This window comes from Staurois parvus, unplaced genomic scaffold (assembly GCF_062004578.1).
Source record: "Staurois parvus isolate SC_StPar_1 unplaced genomic scaffold, SC_StPar_1.0 ptg000689l, whole genome shotgun sequence".
Taxonomy (NCBI): Eukaryota; Metazoa; Chordata; class Amphibia; order Anura; family Ranidae; genus Staurois; species Staurois parvus.
The window spans coordinates 2,329,894-2,348,752 of NW_028318485.1; the positions used below are offsets into that span (position 1 = coordinate 2,329,894).

Below are 18,859 nucleotides of genomic sequence, written 5' to 3' on the forward strand. Positions count from 1 at the left end.
GTGAATGCAGGGTCCGGGGTTTAGTAACACTTTAAGGTGACTAACAGGCTGATAAGGAAGAGAATAAAACAGGAGGAGCGGAGGGATAAGAAGTGCATAGCAAGCTGTGTGAACTAGAGATGAAAAAGGAAATAATAAAGCAAATATTACATAACAAATAAAGCGCTCAGACACATGAAAAGCTCTTTGGCTTCCTGGACTTTAAACACTGAAAATGCGGAGGAAGTGACAGTTCGGAGGGAGGGGAGTGCAGGGAGGGTGTATTATTCCCGTATACAGACTAGAGGATAGGGCCTCAGAGGGCTGGGAGAGCCATAGAGGCAGCTAGAGCCGGCATATGAGACCTGGAGGCTGTCCAGGGTGCTGGGCTGGCTGGATAGGTTGGTGGGGGGTGGTAAAGTGTGGGAAGTGTATGACGAAAAGAGTGTGAGAGCGGAAAAGTAAAGAGGAAGTGAGAGGAGAGAAGAAGAAAATCAGAAGAAAGCAAGACAGCGAACGCACGCCTGCAGCCAGCGTGCTCCCAGGATAATGACCAGACCAGCTCCTGGGAACAGGTGAGCCACCAAGCCAAGCCGGTCCCTCCATGGACTGCGCCTCCATATTGCTGACAACGGCGTTCCCTGCGTTTTAGGAGCGATAAGTGAATTGGATTGGAAGTCCCCATACACACGGGACGTTTTTACAGCGGCTGCCTTTGGCTTTTAGTATTTTTTTCTACAGCCAGTAAACTCCCCAGCATGTTATCCTACGTGTCCATCCCCGGCATGTTATCCTACGTGTCCATCCCCGGCATGTTATCCTACGTGTCCATCCCCTGCATGTTATCCTATGTGTCCATCCCCGGCATGTTATCCTATGTGTCCATCCCCTGCATGTTCTCCTATGTGTCCATCCCCTGCATGTTATCCTATGTGTCCATCTCCAGCATGTTATCCTATGTGTCCATCTCCAGCATGTTATCCTATGTGTCCATCCCCTGCATGTTATCCTATGTGTCCATCTCCAACATGTTATCCTATGTGTCCATCCCCTGCATGTTATCCTATGTGTCCATCTCCAGCATGTTATCCTATGTGTCCATCCCTGGCATGTTATCCTATGTGTCCATCCCCGGCATGTTATCCTATGTGTCCATCCCCGGCATGTTATCCTATGTGTCCATCCCCGGCGTGTTATCCTATGTGTCCATCCCCGGCGTGTTATCCTACGTGTCCAACCCCGGCATGTTATTCTACGTGTCCATCCCCAGCATGTTATCCTACGTGTCCATCCCCGGCATGTTATCCTACGTGTCCATCCCCGGTGTGTTATTCTACGTGTCCATCCCCGGTGTGTGATCCTACGTGTCCATCCCCGGCGTGTGATCCTACGTGTCCATCCCCGGCGTGTTATCCTACGTGTCCATCCCCGGCATGTTCTCCTACGTGTCCATCCCCGGCGTGTTCTCCTACGTGTCCATCCCCGGCATGTTATCCTACGTGTCCATCCCCGGCATGTTATCCCGTGTGTCCATCCCCGGCATGTTATCCCATGTGTCCATCCCCGTCATGTTATCCTACGTGTCCATCCCCGGCATGTTATCCTACGTGTCCATCCCCGGCATGTTCTCCTATGTGTCCATCCCCGGCATGTTCTCCTATGTGTCCATCCCCGGCATGTTATCCTATGTGTCCATCCCCGGCATGTTATACTATGTGTCCATCCCCGGCATGTTCTCCTATGTGTCCATCCCCGGCATGTTATCCTACGTGTCCATCCCCGGCATGTTATCCTACGTGTCCATCCCCGACATGTTCTCCTACGTGTCCATCCCCGGCATGTTATCTTACGTGTTCATCCCCGGCACGTTATCCTACGTGTCCATCCCCGACATGTTCTCCTACGTGTCCATCCCCGGCATGTTATCTTACGTGTCCATCCCCGGCACGTTATCCTACGTGTCCATCCCCGACACGTTATCCTACGTGTCCATCCCCGGCACGTTATCCTACGTGTCCATCCCCGACATGTTCTCCTACGTGTCCATCCCCGGCACGTTATCCTACGTGTCCATCCCCGGCATGTTATCCTACGTGTCCATCCCCGACATGTTCTCCTACGTGTCCATCCCTGGCATGTTATCTTACGTGTCCATCCCTGGCACGTTATCCTACGTGTCCATCCCCAACATGTTCTCCTACGTGTCCATCTCCGGCACGTTATCCTACGTGTCCATCCCCGTCATGTTATCCTACGTGTCCATCCCCGACATGTTCTCCTACGTGTCCATCCCCGGCATGTTATCTTACGTGTCCATCCCCGGCACGTTATCCTACGTGTCCATCCCCAACATGTTCTCCTACGTGTCCATACCCGGCACGTTATCCTACGTGTCCATCCCCGGCACGTTATCCTACGTGTCCATCCCCGGCACGTTATCCTACGTGTCCATCCCCGGCACGTTATCCTACGTGTCCATCCCCGACATGTTCTCCTACGTGTCCATCCCCGGCATGTTATCCTACGTGTCCATCCCCGGCATGTTATCCTACGTGTCCATCCCCGGCACGTTATCCTACGTGTCCATCCCCGACATGTTCTCCTACGTGTCCATCCCCGGCACGTTATCCTACGTGTCCATCCCCGGCACGTTATCCTACGTGTCCATCCCCGACATGTTCTCCTACGTGTCCATCCCCGGCATGTTATCTTACGTGTCCATCCCCGGCACGTTATCCTACGTGTCCATCCCCAACATGTTCTCCTACGTGTCCATACACACATAGACTGCAATCAACGTTTTATGGCTGGGATTAGTGGGTTTCTAGAAGTTTTTAGCTGTAAAAATGCTCTAATGCTGAAAAATGTGGCAAACCGGCGTTTTTGGACAAAAAAAAAATGTTGTTTTTGGTAGAAAAAAAGCTAAATAAAGCGGCTAAACGCTAATGCAAAAACGCTGAAAAACTCCAATTTTTAACGTGTCTTTACACAGCTAACGTTACCAGCGTTGTTAATACACATGGAACCGAAATCAGGCACATCGGCCAATCAGAGACTTGCTCATTTTTGGGGTCCTCCTGAATACATATACACATGTCTGCGTAGAATCTGCGTAATATCGTACAATGGAGAAATGTATTTTTCTTTAGTACAGGTATTTAGAGAGCACCCACCCTTTCACACATTCGCATCAATCCCAGCCCTCAAGGTGCTTACAATTTAGAGCTGGCCGTAGATGGAACTGAATTCAATTCGACTGAATTCGGAAAATTTGAATTGAATTTGAAGCAAAACGAATGCCAAAAACAAACTTTATTTATTTCAGGTACTTATATAGTGCTGTCCAGGGGCAGACTGACAACTCACGGGGCCCCCGGGCAATAGGGGATCACGGGGCCCCCGTGTCCTCGCGCACACCCAAAGAAGCCTATGAAAAAACCAATGAAAGGTACCAGGGGCATCTCATGGGGCCCGCTACTGACCCTGGGCCCTCGGACAGTGCCCGAGTTTCCAAATGGTCAGTCTGCCCCTGGTGCTGTCAATTTACGCTTTACATATATATATATAGTACATTCACATCAGTCCCTAACCCTCAAGGGGCGTACAATCTAAGGTCCCTAACTCACATTCATACATACACATACTAGGGACAATTTAGACAGGATCCAATTCACCTACCAGCATGTCTTTGGCATGTGGGAGGAAACCAGAGTACCCAGAGGAAACCCACGCAGGCACAGGGAGACCATACAAACTCCAGGCAGATGCTGTGGTTGGGATTTGAACCCATGACCCTAGTACTGCTAGGAGGAAGTGCTAACTATTTAGCTGCTGTGCTTTACTAGATGAAATTATTTAAATAAATTGCAAGGAAACAAATGTTTTCGTTCTGCACATATCTAGATCTAGGTCTGTACCTCACATGTTGGGGCCAATTTAGACAGGAGCCAATTTACACACTAGCACGCCTTCAGGGTGTGGGAAGGAACCCATGCAAACACTGAAAGAACATACAAACTCCATGCAGGTAGTGTCCTATATGGGAATCAAACCAATGGCCCCAGTGCAAGGCAGAAGTGCCAGCCACCAAACCACTGTGTTGCTCCAATGATGGGTTCTAGGGCTCCATTCACACTTATGCAGTTTGCTTTTTGTCTGTTTTGCAGTTCGCTTTGCATTTTTCTACACACATTTGTGATGCGTTTTGTTCAGCTTTTTTTTTTTTTGGTAAAGTGAAATTTTTTTTTTGTTGCTAGGCAGAATAAAACTGCAAAACACATCAAAAAAGCGGCAAAAACGCGCCACCATGCATTTCAGCAGCTTCTCCATTGAACTCTATTGTAGCAAAATGCAGCTTTTTGCTTTTCAAAAAAGTCCCCGACCCTTTGCAAAAACGCAGCAGCTCAAAAAAGCATAGATGGGAACATGGCCCATAGGAAACCATGTTAAATGGACTGCAGTGCGTTTTCTAAAAAACGCACCGGTGTGAACGGAGCCTTAAAGGATAAGTTCACCTTGTATAACATGTTATAAATGTACTGGCCCCCTCTTGCCACCAATGCACCGCTTTCTCAGCTTGCGGGAGATCTAGCCCCCCCTCTTGCTAGATGTCAAATGTGAAAAAAAAAGTGGCCATGCAGAGCTCCGCCCAGCTGGCTGTGTCACTCATTCACAGTGCTCTGTGAATGAATGAACTACGTCCCAGCAGTCTTAGCGGCTGTGGGCTTGTAATTTTCAATGAACTACCACAGCGCTGTGGAGCACCGTGGTAGTTCATTGTTTCTTCCGGTCAGTATATCTGCTTGCCCATACATCCTGAACATCAAGCAGATATTCTGACAGGTCTGCAGGAGAGCTGCATGGCACCAGCGATCTACTGATTGCTGGTGCCATGCTTTCCAGGCTCCTGTAGATAAAAATAATTGTAGCACTACCCCCTTAGGAGTCACTGAAGTTTTGGGTCCCCCTATAGTGCTGCACAGCCAGGCAACATGCATTCCTCACAGACTTGCATCCAGGAGACAGTAACCAGCTTGGGTTTCTTATGTTTTATTAGGGGATGATAATTTGGATGGGGTAAGGGGTGTATGGGATGCCCATGGGAACTGCAACTGAGGACAACTTTCTGAAACCATGTAACCAAGTCTTCACACAGCAAATCCTCTTCTTGGAGAGCTCTCCAGCCTCTCCTGGTGCACCACACCAGACCCCAGATAATCCTTCTCTATCCAGCTGTCTAAAGGAATCCCTGGGCAAGGGGATCCAGTGCCTTCAGTCCCAGGTAAGGACCTAATCAGGTTCTCCAATAGAGTGTTCCTTTCCCCTTAAACTGGCCCAGGGGGTGTAAGATTATTCAGTCCTTTTCCTATGAGTTGGGTTGGTAGCTGCTTTCAGGCCTTCCGTTGGGCTAGCTCCTTCCCTGCTGCATAGATGGTCCTTGCTCTGGGGGCCAATGAGGTCTGAGCTTTCCTCCTTTCCAGCATCGCTACGTAGAGGTGGACCCCTTCCCAACTGAGCCCACTCCCAGGCTCCTGCACCTCAGCCTTCTCGCACCATCTTCCACCCAAATTCTCCTGCTACTGAGAAGGCTCTAGCACGTTTAAGGGCTGCCCTGGCCCCATGGCAAGCCTCCTGGCAAGTCCCCTCTTCACTCCCACCCACTGCTTCTAGAATCTTCTCCAAGACTCTAGAGCATGGGGAGGTATCAGGGAACTGACCTGTAGAGCCTCTCAGCCCTGACCAAAATTTAACCCTGCTAACTATTACAACCCGGGTGCTACTCAGCCCTCCTTACTAAGAATTGAACACTAGCTCCCCCTGGCTATCTAGAGGGGTGCTACATAATTAATGCACTTTTTTTTTAATTGCAAAAAAATGTGCATTTATTATTTTTTACTAAAAGGTGAACTTATCCTTTAAGCTGGACATACACTAGTAGAATTTTGAACGCACATCCCAACGAACATTTATGCGAAGATTCGCAGCATATTCGATGACTTGACGAGTGTCATTCGAAACTACTGTGAAATTTTGTTTGCGTTTTACATTTGACTTTGAAACAAAACCAACATACACTATTAGAACTATTTGCTCCTTCAAATTTTGTCAAAACTATGGTCAAAACGAATGACCCCACCGATTAGAAAATTTAACGAATGTTCTTATAAAACAAAAAGTTTTGAACTAAATTCTACTTGTGTATGGCCAGCATTTAAAAGACCACCTAAGTCACCTAAATTTGATGAAAAAAGAAGTACCTGTAAGAAGCTGATAAATACTTATCTTTCCTGCTGCCTGTGCCACCAAAGAGAGTCAGCCAGTTGAGGCTTCATTGACCGACATTTCCAGTAGTGTTGATCTTCTTGTCCTCCATGGTGCTCAGTGGCTCTTCCCATCAACCTCCATGTACCTACTGTATCCTATAGTTATATGGGGGGAGGGGGGATGGGCAGCTTGAGGAACCATTGATTGACAGCAGTGGGGAACAGAAAACCGCCACCTCCTGGAGACGGGAGGAACCATTAAGAGCAACGGGGGGGAGCAGAAGATCGACATTCCCGGAAGTGTTGTTTTCTGGAGAACCAGTATTTTCCTGACTCTATTCTGTATTAATGAATAACATTCAACCTGGAGAGGCAATAACCCAATAACATTCAATTTTGCTGGTATTCACATAGAACGAATGTACATGCAGTTTTGTAGGATAAATATATGTACAAATCTATAAAAAAAAAAGACCCCATTGTACTTATTTTCTAGAGGGTGAACTAATATAAAGTACAGGCGTACCTCAGTTTACGAATTTAATGCATAAACCGAAACTCGGTTTCCCATAGGAATGCATTGAAAACCAATTAATCCGTTCCAGAGGTCAGATAAAAGTAAAAACAAAAGTCTTATTTGATCAAAACTCTCTATAAAGTGCACTTTAAAGGCATAAATACTGTACAGGGACATGATTAAAAAAAAATTTGTAAATGCATTGAAAACCAATTAATCCGTTCCGGAGGTCAGAAAAAAAGTAAAAAGAAGTCTTATCTGTTCAAAACTCTTTATAAAGTGCACTTTAAAGGCATAAATACTGTACAGGGACATGATTAAAAAAATAATTCATAAATGCATTAAAAACCAATTAATCCGTTCGTATTGCAAAAAAAAATTGTAAACCGAGGCATTATTTTCAATGGATTATTAGTCGTAAACTGAAAATTATGTTAAACGAGGCATTCGTAAACCGAGGTACACCTGTATTCAACTTAATCTGCACTTCTGCTGTCTTCCCCTCTGCAGGTTCTGGTTGTAATAACAGGTTCCCCCAAATCAGAACTTTTATGACTGGCCCCGCCTCTCGCTGATGTCATCCCATACAATGCAGAACTAGTGGCCACCGCTGGTACTGCCTTGTAGGTCATCACCCACAAGGCAGTACCAGCGGTGGCCACTAGTAGGTGTGTCCGCTCACATTCTGCTGCCATAGAGAACAATTGAGCACTGGCCGCCATCGGACTGTGGAGTAAGGGAAATGTTTCTGCTCTTAGATCATGCACTAGTGAAACAATCATTAGATTCTGTGTCAGCTGGGTGGGGACAATTCAGAAGCTCTGGGCATTACTTTACTTTGAGATTCCAGAGTTTTCCCTTGTTTTGTATAGTGCAGGGAAGGGGTTAGAACACGTATTGGGTCTTCAGTTCTTTACCTTCTACTCCAAAAACCCAAAAGCCAGTTAGTAGACGCCCCTAAACAGGTAACAACTGTCATTTTTTTCCCCCATTCTCTTCCTGTCCTGCAGACAGCGACCACCAGGACCAGAAATAAGAATGAATCTCCTCAATGGGGACACCCGCAGCAGGAAACCCCCGCCGCTTGTTCTCACTGCGCTTAACCCTTTCGCTGCCAGAGCCGTTTTGGCCTTTTTTGCACACGTCTAAAAAATAATTTTATGCCTGAAGATGACACAAAACCCCCCAACATGATATATATGAAAGCAAACACCCTAGAGAATATAATAGCGGTAGTTTTAATTTTTTTTATGTCACACGATATTTCTGCAAAGGTCTAGGACGGGTGTCGGCAACCCGCGGCTCCAGAGCCGCATGCGGCTCTTTTTCACCTTTGCTGCGGCTCCGGAGCACACTGCCCACCAGGTGACAGGCAATAAGGTTGCCGTAGCTCAGTGGTCGGCAAGCCGCGGCTCTTTACACATTTTAATGCGGCTCATCTGTGTGCCGGGCGCGCGCTCCCCTCCCTCCTCTCGGGCGGCCGCCCCAAAAGTCAGGACTCTGCAGCTAGCCCAGCAATAGGCAAACTACGGCCCGGCGGACCTTTTAATCCGGCCCGCGGAGCGTGGCAAACATTGGCTGTCAGGATGTAGGCGGGGCAGCGTGAAGAACTCCTCTCCTCTCACAGTCCGCCCTGAAGACCGGAACGGCGCGGGAACACGGCGAGAGGAACGCGCGGAGCAAAGGTAAGTGAATTGACACAATATGGGGAATGAATTACTATAGGGGGGATGAATTACTATAGGGGGGATGAATTACTATGGGGGATGAATTACTATATGGAGGATGAATTACTATGGGGGATGAATTACTATATGGGGGATGAATTACTATGGGGGATGAATTACTATATGGGGGATGAATTACTATATGGGGGATGAATTACTATAGGGGATGAATTACTATATGGGGGATGAATTACTATATGGGGGATGAATTACTATAGGGGGGATGAATTACTATAGGGGGGATGAATTACTATATGGGGGATGAATTACTATAGGGGGGATGAATTACTATAGGGGGGATGAATTACTATATGGGGGATGAATTACTATAGGGGGAATGAATTACTATAGGGGGGATGAATTACTATGGGGGATGAATTACTATATGGGGGATGAATTACTATATGGGGGATGAATTACTATGAGGGATGAATTACTATGTGGGGGATGAATTACTATGGGGGATGAATTACTATATGGGGGATGAATTACTATGGGGGATGAATTACTATATGGGGGATGAATTACTATATGGGGGATGGATTACTATAGGGGGGATGAATTACTATGAGGGATGAATTACTATATGGGGGATGTATTTTCAGTTTTAAAAATGTGGCTCTCAAAATAAATTTCAATCGTGGTTTTGGCGAGATTTGGCTCAGTTGAAAAAAAAAGGTTGCCCACAGGTGTCAAACACAAGGCCCTCGGGCCAAATACGGCCCTCCAGGCCATTTCATGTGGCCCTTGCACCTTTCCTGCAGGTATCCCCTGGTCTGGTCTGGGCTCCAGCAGAGAGGAGAATAGAACTCCTCTACCAAACCCCGAACCTCTCAGTGCAGCTGCAGCACCCCCTCATATCTGCCTCCCCTGGTCTCAGCATTCAGCAGACTCTGGTAACTGACTCCACTCCTCCTCTGGTCCTCCTCCAGACCCTGCACTTTCTGGTTTCCAGCTTTGCACGGTGATGTTGGGTGTTAGCAGGGAAGGACTGACAACTCATGGGGCCCCCGGGCAATAGGGGATCATGGGGCCCCTGTCTCCTTGCCCACACTCAAATCACACCCAAAAAAGCCTATGAAAGGTACCAGGGGCATCTCATGGGGCCCCCTACTGACCCCAGGCCCTCGGGCAGTGCCCGAGTTCCCAAATGGTCAGTCTGCCCCTGGGTGTTAGGGAGGGTGTGGGATTCTTGACATCTGATGTAATGGGGGGGGGGGGTGCTCTGGACATCTAGTCTTACAGATACAACTGGCCCTTTGAGTCCAACCAGAATGCTTATACGGCCCGCAATGAATTGGAGTTTGACACCCCTGTGCTAATGTAAAAAGAGCCTAAAAGGTTTGTCTCTACCCTCTAACAGCTACATCTGCAAGACAGCTTGGTCCGGTAAAAAAAAGCAATAGATTTACTGGCAGGATCACCAGGTGAAAATAAAGGAACGAAAACTTAAAAAAGTAACATAATGCAGCCGTCATATCTAAGAATTGGTAAGCTGTAATATAATAAATGTTTGCTTTTGAGTAAGGATGCCTCCAGCCCTGATATCATGTTTTCTGTTTTATCTCCTAGATTGTAAGCTCCCAGGATCAGGCCCTCCTATCCCTCTTGTATTGAACTGTATTGTTGCTGTATTGTCTCCCGTTATATTGTAAAGCGCTGAGCAAACTGTTGGCGCTATAAATCCTGTATAATAATAATAATATATAAATCCTGTATAATAATAATAATATATATAAATCCTGTATAATAATAATATATAAATCCTGTATTATAATAATAATAATAATAATAATATATAAATCCTGTATAATAATAATAATAATAATATATATAAATCCTGTATAATAATAATATATAAATCCTGTATAATAATAATAATATATAAATCCTGTATAATAATAATAATAATAATATATATAAATCCTGTATAATAATAATATATAAATCCTGTATAATAATAATAATATATAAATCCTGTATAATAATAATAATAATAATATAAATCCTGTATAATAATAATATATAAATCCTGTATAATAATAATATAAATCCTGTTTAATAATAATAATAATAATAATAATAATAATAATAATAATAATAATATATAAATCCTGTATAATAATAATATATAAATCATGTATAATAATAATAATATTATATAAATCCTGTATAATAATAATAATAATAATATAAATCCTGTATAATAATAATATATAAATCCTGTATAATAATAATAATAATATAAATCCTGTATAATAATAATATATAAATCCTGTATAATAATAATATATAAATCCTGTATAATAATAATAATAATATAAATCCTGTATAATAATAATATATAAATCCTGTATAATAATAATATATAAATCCTGTATAATAATAATAATAATAATATAAATCCTGTATAATAATAATATATAAATCCTGTATAATAATAATATAAATCCTGTATAATAATAATATATAAATCATGTATAATAATAATAATATATAAATCCTGTATTTTAATAATAATATATAAATCTTGTATAATAATAATAATATAAATGTCTCTCCCGTTCTCTATGTCTGTCTTAGGGTGGGATGTCGGAGGACTGGTGGATTAAATCTCTCATTGGAGGTCTTGTCATCCTAGTTTTTGCCATCACTTCTTCCAACGGTAAGAAATGGGCCTTTCTCCTGCTTTTTAAAAACCATTTTATACAAGCTGACTATGACAGTTTTTGGTGGATCCTGTGTACTGCCAGAGGCAACAGCCGACAACAAGACGAATGGGTGGCTACTCACATCCTACTGCATGAGGACAAAGGGGGCCTTTTAATTTTCCTTTTAACCCCTTGCCCTCCAGAGGATTTCCCCCCCTTCCTGACCAGGCCATTTTTTGCGCTGTGTTACTTTAACTGACAATTGCGCGGTCATGCAACGCTGCACCCAGATGAAATTTACGTCCTTTTTTCCCCCATAAATAGAGTTTTCTTTTGGTGATATTTGATCGCCTGTGCGGTTTTTATTTTTTGCGCTATAAACAAAAAAACACTGACAATTTTGAATAAAAACATTTTTTTTAACTTTTTGCTGTAAAACATATCTAGTAAAAAAATTTAAAAAATCTAATTTCTTCATAAATTTAGGCCAAAATGTATTCTGCTCCGTGTCTTTGCTAAAAAAAAAAAATCCTGATACGTGAAAATTAATTGGTTTACATGAACGTTATAGCATTTACAAATGGCGGTATATATACTGAAATTTGCATTTATTTATTTTTTATACTAGTAATGGTGACAATTTTGAGATAAAAATAATATTTTTGACTTTTTGCTATTAACCCCTTGACACTGAGCTGCTACATATTTGTGTACCATTTGAAAACACATATGTATGACAGCATGCGCCCTGCACAATCCCAGCACATATGTCAGTGTCTCATGGAAAGGTCCTGATCTCCCCTTATGATCAGGACCTTTTATTATTTATTTCAGGTACTTATATCGCACCATCAATTTACACAGCACTTTACATATATATTGTACATTCACATCAGTCCCTAACCCTCAAGGGGTGTACAATCTAAGGTCCCTAACTTACATTCATACATACACATACTAGGGACAATTTAGACAGGAGCCAAGTCACCTACCAGCGTGTCTTTGGAGTGTGGAAGGAAACCCACACAGGCACAGGGAGAACATGCAAACTCCAGGCAGGTGGTGCTGTGGTTGAGATTTGAACAGGTGACCCTAGTACTGCCAGGCAGAAGTGCTAACCACTTAACCACTGTGCCGCCCATCATATCCGATCATATGACTGCCATGACAGCGAATCATGGCGGTCATATGACCCTAAAGCCTCACCCCGCCTCCCGGTGTCTGAAAACGCCTTAAAGGGCCGGGAGGCGCCGGCGTGAAGAGGTAAACGTGTCCAGTAAAAAAATTGAAAAAATCTAATTTCTTCATAAATTTAGGCCAAAATGTATTCTGCTCCGTGTCTTTGCTAAAAAAAATCCCAATCCGTGTAAATTAATTGGTTTACGTGAAAGTTTTAGCGTTAACAAATGGCGGTATAGATAATGGGATATTTTTTGTTTTACTAGTAATGGCGGCGATCAGCAACTTATAGCGGGACTATGGCGGACAATCTGAAACTGGGGGGAGCTGACCTGGTGTCACTGACATCTCCAATGACACCAATACAGTGAACAGTGCTGATAAAAAGCACTGACACTGTACTAATGGCACTGGGCAGGAAGGGGTTAACATCTGGGGCGATCAAAGGGTTTACTGTGTGCTGTTTTACTGTGTGATATGTTTGTGCTTCACTGTAAGCACACTGCTTTGTATTGCTGGGCTATGCAGGAGCCATCGAAAACAGTGTGCAGGAGCTGACAGGGGAGAGATCTGTGTTGTTTACAAACAGTTCTCCCCCTCGTCGGAGATGCTCGGCAATCACCAGGTGCCGGCGAGTAATCACGGGCTGGAAACCAGTGATTGACAACCACGGCTGCAAATGGCAGCGCGGGTGGGGTGAGTGCGCCTCGCGCGCACCCCCCACCTGGTAATGCAAAATCATGTACATATACGTGATTTTGCGCACCCGTGTCGCCCTGTAGCCGTATATCTGCTATAGGGCGGACGGAAAGAGGTTAAACAGTAAATTTACACAAGGCTGCACATCAGATCTAAAAGAGAAAAAAAATTGTGAGCTTTGCAATTTATTTAACAAATACTTGTATAGTACACACATAATAATGCAAAGGGGTGCAGACCACCCCCACCCCCATCCCCCGATCCTGTGTCTTGGACAGTTGCCGGTTCGTCCTTTCCCCAGAACTGAGCGTAAAGTATAACTATCACATTCTAGCTAATCCGCTATGCTCAGAAAGTCATTGCAGAGTCCAAGGTCTGCAGACAATGGTTGATGGGAATTCCCTGATGAAGTCACCGATCGTTTCAGGGCTTGCCGTCTGCCAGCACCTACCCAGGTGAAGCAATACTGTTGAATGCTGTTCATAGATCTAAAAAAAAAAACAAGTAAGGTAACTCCTTCAATTATAGAACTTCCATCATAGGCAGGGGCGTCCCTAGGGTTGGTGTCACCCGGTGCGATAACACTTGGTGACATAACCTCCGACGATCCCTGCAGAATGGATCGGATCTGCGGATTGAGCGTAATGGATCGGAGTCCGATCCATTATGCTCCCCAATCTGCAGATTTGATCCATCCTGTGGGGATCATCGACATGCAACCTATACGGGGTGACACCGGACCCGCTCCACGAAAAGGTAAGTTGTAAAGCAAGCTGGTGATCCCCGCAGGATGGATGGGATCTGCGGATTGGGGAGCATAATGGATCGGACTCCGATCCATTATGCTCAATCCGCAGATCCGATCCATCCTGCGGGGATCGTCGGCTTGCTTTACAACTTACCTTTTCGTGGAGCGGGTCCGGTGTCACCCCGTGCGGTAGGTGTCACCCGGTACGGCGCGCACACCCCCTCCGCACCTGCCTAGGGACGCCACTGATCATGGGATCCACTGTTATAACCAGGGCCGGGACAAGGGAGGGGCAGGCGCCCCGGGGGTAGTGTGCTCCTATGGGAGTGGGGGTGATGTGCAGTGAGTACTGCCCCCTATGCACTCTCAGGGGTGGACTGACCATTTGGAAACTCGGGAACTGCCTGGGTCAGTAGGGGGCCCCATGAGATGCCCCTGGTACCTTTTTCATAGACTTTTTTGAGTTTGGGCAAGGACACAGGGGCCCCATGATCCCCTATTGCCCGGGGGCCCCATGAGTTGTCAGTCCACCCCTGTGCACTCTCCAGATCAATGGTGGGCAACTATCACACCATGGAGTTTCTTCTACTGGGCAGCATGTTTCTGCGTGTTCTGACAACTACTGCTGTCACATCATGCTTCAGCCGGCTCGAGAAAACAGACCACTCAACTGCCCAAAAAAGAAAAAAAAAACATGGCGCGCTCTCCTCGTGCATTACCGTGATATATGGGAAATGTATTATAAAATCACAAATGCATACTCACAAACCAAAAAGGTCATAAAAACAGAAGCAAGGAGCCAAAGATGGCAATCGCGGGCAGTGGAGGTCCTTGGGTGAAATTGCTAACGCGTTTCGGGAGTTGAACTCCCTTCCTCAGAGCACTCAGCTGCCCAGTCTGCCCAGTCAAATGACCTTGCAACTGCATGGCAAGTATGGGCAGCTGAAGCATGGAGGGGTGGAGAATGAGCACGCAGGGCAGTACAGCCATCTACATCGTGTGTTAGCAGATGGGTGCATCTCCACCATGGGCGAAGGACAAACCCGTCCCAGCACTGCAACTACAACTATCGGAATTCTGATCATCAGAATAAATCCGAAACTCAGTTTTGAGTGACATGCCCCTCTTTGCAAGAACAGAGTACTGGGTCCCTTAAGACCATATGGGGTGAACCCATGCTTGTCCATGCAGGGTAAGGCAACTGGTTTACTCTAAAGCCCCCCCTTCCCCAGCAATACACACTCACCTTTGCTTCACTGAAGTCAAAGCTTGCACGGGGCTATGACCTCTACCCATGTGACAGTATTGGTGTCCGGTGATTGGCCCAGCACTGCCACATCTACTAAGTCGCATGTTTCACCATAATCAGAAGAATGGCAGCCTTGGAACTGGCAACTTAAAAAAAAAGAAAAAAGTGCCTCCAAAATCAGGCTAATGGGTGAGAAGAGAAGGTACATAGACTCATAGGAGGAAGTGGTGGGTTGGCAATGGCGCCGAATCTACAAAACTGTGGGCTCTGATAAGTGTTGTCACCTCCCCTATGTTTTGCAGCCACAAAGCTCAACAAGACGGAGTGGGATTCATAAGTGGGCTTCCCTTTGCCAATAGGTGTCACAGCTTTGTATTTAGCTGGTTGGCTGGTCTTTCAAAGTGAATGGATGGGCATGGACTACCGTTAAAATGACTTGATTATAAACCTCAGACATGAAATATGAACAAAGCATATCCCTCTGCAGTGTGTACTTGTCTCAATCCAGAGCACTAAGTGTCATTTCTGTCTGCTGCCTCCTGCCACTGCTATCTGCATGTGTGTGGTCTCTGACAGCTTTCTGTAGCATTACATTCACGGAATATTATGTGTTCCCCTTTAGGGATGTCAGAGGTCACACTTGAGTCCAGGGGCGGACTGACCATTTGGAAACTCGAGCACTGCCCGAGGGCCCGGGGTCAGTAGGTGGCCTTTTTTGAGTTTGGGCAAAGACACAAGGGCCCAATGATCCCCTATTTTCGGGGGCCCCATGAGTTGTCAGTCTGCCCCTGCTTGAGTCCCTCTATAATAGGAAGTTGACCACCACTGCTCTAGGCTGTCCCACTCAGTACATTGTAATGTGATACAACATGATATGATATGATATATGACACGATACAACACGATATGATATATGATACAGTTGTAAGAAAAAGTATGTGAACCCCTTGGGATTATGTGGAGTTTTGCATGATTTGGGCATAAAATGTGCTCTGAACATCATCTAAGTCACAACAATAGAAGAACACAGTCTGCTGAACATAATACTACACAAACATTAGATGTTGCCATGGTTTAATTGCACATAACATGTAAACATTCACAGTGCAGCGAGGAAAAAGTATGTGAACCTTTGGACTTAATAACTAGTTGACCCTCCTTTGGCAGCAATAACCTCAACCAAACGTTTCCTGTAGTTGCAGATCAGACCTGCACAACGATCTGGAGTCATTTTGGACCACTCCTCTTCACAAAACTGTTTCAGTGTAGCAATATTCTTGGGATGTCTGGTGTGAATCGCTCTCTTAAGGTCATGCCACAGCATTTCAATCGGGTTGAGGTCATTACTCTGACTGGGCCACTCCAGAAGGCATATTCTGTGCTGTTGCAGCCATTGTTTTGTTGAATTACTTGTATGCTTTGGGCCATTGTCCTGTTGCATCACCCATCCTCTGCGGAGCTTCAATTGGCGGACAGATGGTCGTACGTTTTCCTGCAAAATGTCTTGATAAACTCTGAAATTCATTTTCCCATCAATGACAACAATCCGTCCAGGCCCTGAGGCAGCAAAGCAGCCCCAAACCATGATGCTCCCTCCGCCATGTTTTACAGTGGGGATGAGGTTTTGATGTTGGTGTGCTGTGCCTTTTTTTCTCCACACATAGTGTTGTGTGTTCTTCCCAAACAAATCAATCTTGGTTTCATCTGTCCACAGTATATTTTGCCAGTAGTGCTGTGGAACATCCAGGTGCTCTTTTGCAAACTTCAAACGTGCTGCAATATTCTTTTTGGACAGCAATGGCTTCCTCCGTGGTGTCCTCCCATGTACTCCATTCTTGTTTAATGTTTTCTTTACTGTAAATGTGTCAACAAAAATGTTAGCATGTACCAGAGATTTCTGTAGGTCTTTAGCTGACACTCTGGGATTCTTCTTTACCTCATGCAGCATTCTGCGCTGTGCTCTTGCAGTCATTTTTACAGGACGACAACGTCTAGGGAGAGTAGCAACAGTGCTAAAATTTCTCCATTTGTAGACAGTCTGTCTTACCGTGGACACATGAACATCAAGGCTTTTGGAGATACTTTTGTAACCCTTTCCAGCTTCATGTAAGTCAACAATTCTTGATCGTAGGTCTTCTGAGAGCTCTTTTCTGCGAGGCATGGTTCACATCAGACAGTGCTTCTTGAAACCAGTAAACCCAAAACAGGTGTGTGTTTTTTAAGGGCAGGACAGCTGTCAGCAACACATCCAATATCATCACACTGATTGGAGTCAAGGTTGGCTCACTCCTGGCTCCAATTAGCTCTGGGAGAAGTTATTAAGCTAGGGCCTCACATACTTTTTCCTCCCTGCACTGTGAATGTTTACATGTTATGTGCAATTAAACCATGGCAACATCTAATGTTTGTGTAGTATTATGTGCAGCAGACTGTGTTCTTCTATTGTTGTGACTTAGATGACGTTCAGAGCACATTTTATGCCCAATTCATGCAAAACTCCACGTAATCCCAAGGGGTTCACATACTTTTTCTTGCAACTGTATGTACAATTAAAGTGGTTTTAAACCTCAGACATGAAATACGAACAAAGCTTATCCCTCTATAGTGTGTATTTGTCTCTATCCCGAGTACTAAGTGTCATTTCTGTCTGCTGTCTCCTTCCTTTGCTATCAGCATGAGTCACTTCTGACAAGTTTTCCTGACACCAAGAGATAAAAGGTGACAGGGGAGGGAGCTCCAGCACACAGCCTGTGATTGACAGCCTCATCTATGTACCTGTGTGCTGTGTGAAGGGGGGAGTGTCCCTTCCCTCCAATCAGCTCTCACTGAGCTCCGCAAAGTGTAACCTCAGTTCCCCTTCCCCTGCTTTCTGAAATCTCAGACAAGTTGTATAAATTCTGGTCTTTGAACAGATGTAGAGTAGAGAAGAAGGACTGTAGCTAAACAGGTACAACTTATGTACGAGGATTGGTTTCATCTCTGTGTATCTCCGGAGGCCAATCACTTCACTGGGTATATATAAGGGGTTACAACCACTTTAACCAGTTCCCCGCCAATCTAAAGCAGAACTCCTGCTACAGGGTGGCAAGAGTTCTGCTTCAACCCTACTTTAAAATTGTGCGACTTACAGTGAAGTCGCACGATTTCAAAGTCGGATGTCATGTCGATTTTAGGTGCGATTTGCAAGACATCTGATATAGATGTCTATGCAAATCGCACCAAACGTTGTGCATGTACTTTTTTAGAAATCAGTGCGGCTCTGACCAAGTCAGAACTGCACCGATATGTAATTGCGGACAATAGGCTGAGATTTGGCATGCGATTTGCATGTTGCATGGCATGCAAATAGCATGCCAATTTGCATTCAGTGTGACCACTGGCTTAACAGAAGTCAATGCAATGAAATCAGAAACAAGTAGTGCAGGAACTATTTTTGAAATTGCGCTACTTCAAATCACGCCGATTAGGAAAGTGCCATAGAAATACATTGGATGCGACTTCAGGTGCGATTTACCTAATGAATGTGAATGTCAGCGTCTTAACACGTGCAATCTGCTGCAGCGCGATTTCTAAGGTAGCTGTAGCATTACTTTTCCTGCAGTTTTGTCGCGATTTCACATACATAGAATATAATGGAAATCGCACTGCAAATTGCAAGAAATAGTTGAAAATCTTTACAAGTAGCAATAAAGTTTTCAGAAATCGCAACTGAAATTGCACACAAGTCACACGATTTTGAATCGCAGCGGTGTGACCGGACAGGCTTTCAATGGAAGGGTCAATTTACTGTACACCTATGCATTGGATGAACGTGTGCCGTACCGCAGTGTGCGACAAGCCATGTAAC

At 44.8% G+C, this 18,859-nt stretch overlaps 1 protein-coding gene across 1 annotated transcript in view; it reads left to right on the forward strand.

Moving 5' to 3' along the window:
- Window positions 1-294: 294 nt before the first annotated feature.
- Window positions 295-18,859, forward strand: part of IL27RA (interleukin 27 receptor subunit alpha) — a 77,304-nt gene continuing 58,739 nt past the window's right edge. Inside the window, exons 1-2 of the mRNA XM_089652648.1 lie at window positions 295-554; window positions 11,070-11,151. Of these exons, the coding sequence (XP_089508774.1) occupies window positions 11,076-11,151 (76 nt within the window). The 5' untranslated portion in view covers window positions 295-554; window positions 11,070-11,075. The remainder of the gene's footprint in view (window positions 555-11,069; window positions 11,152-18,859) is intronic.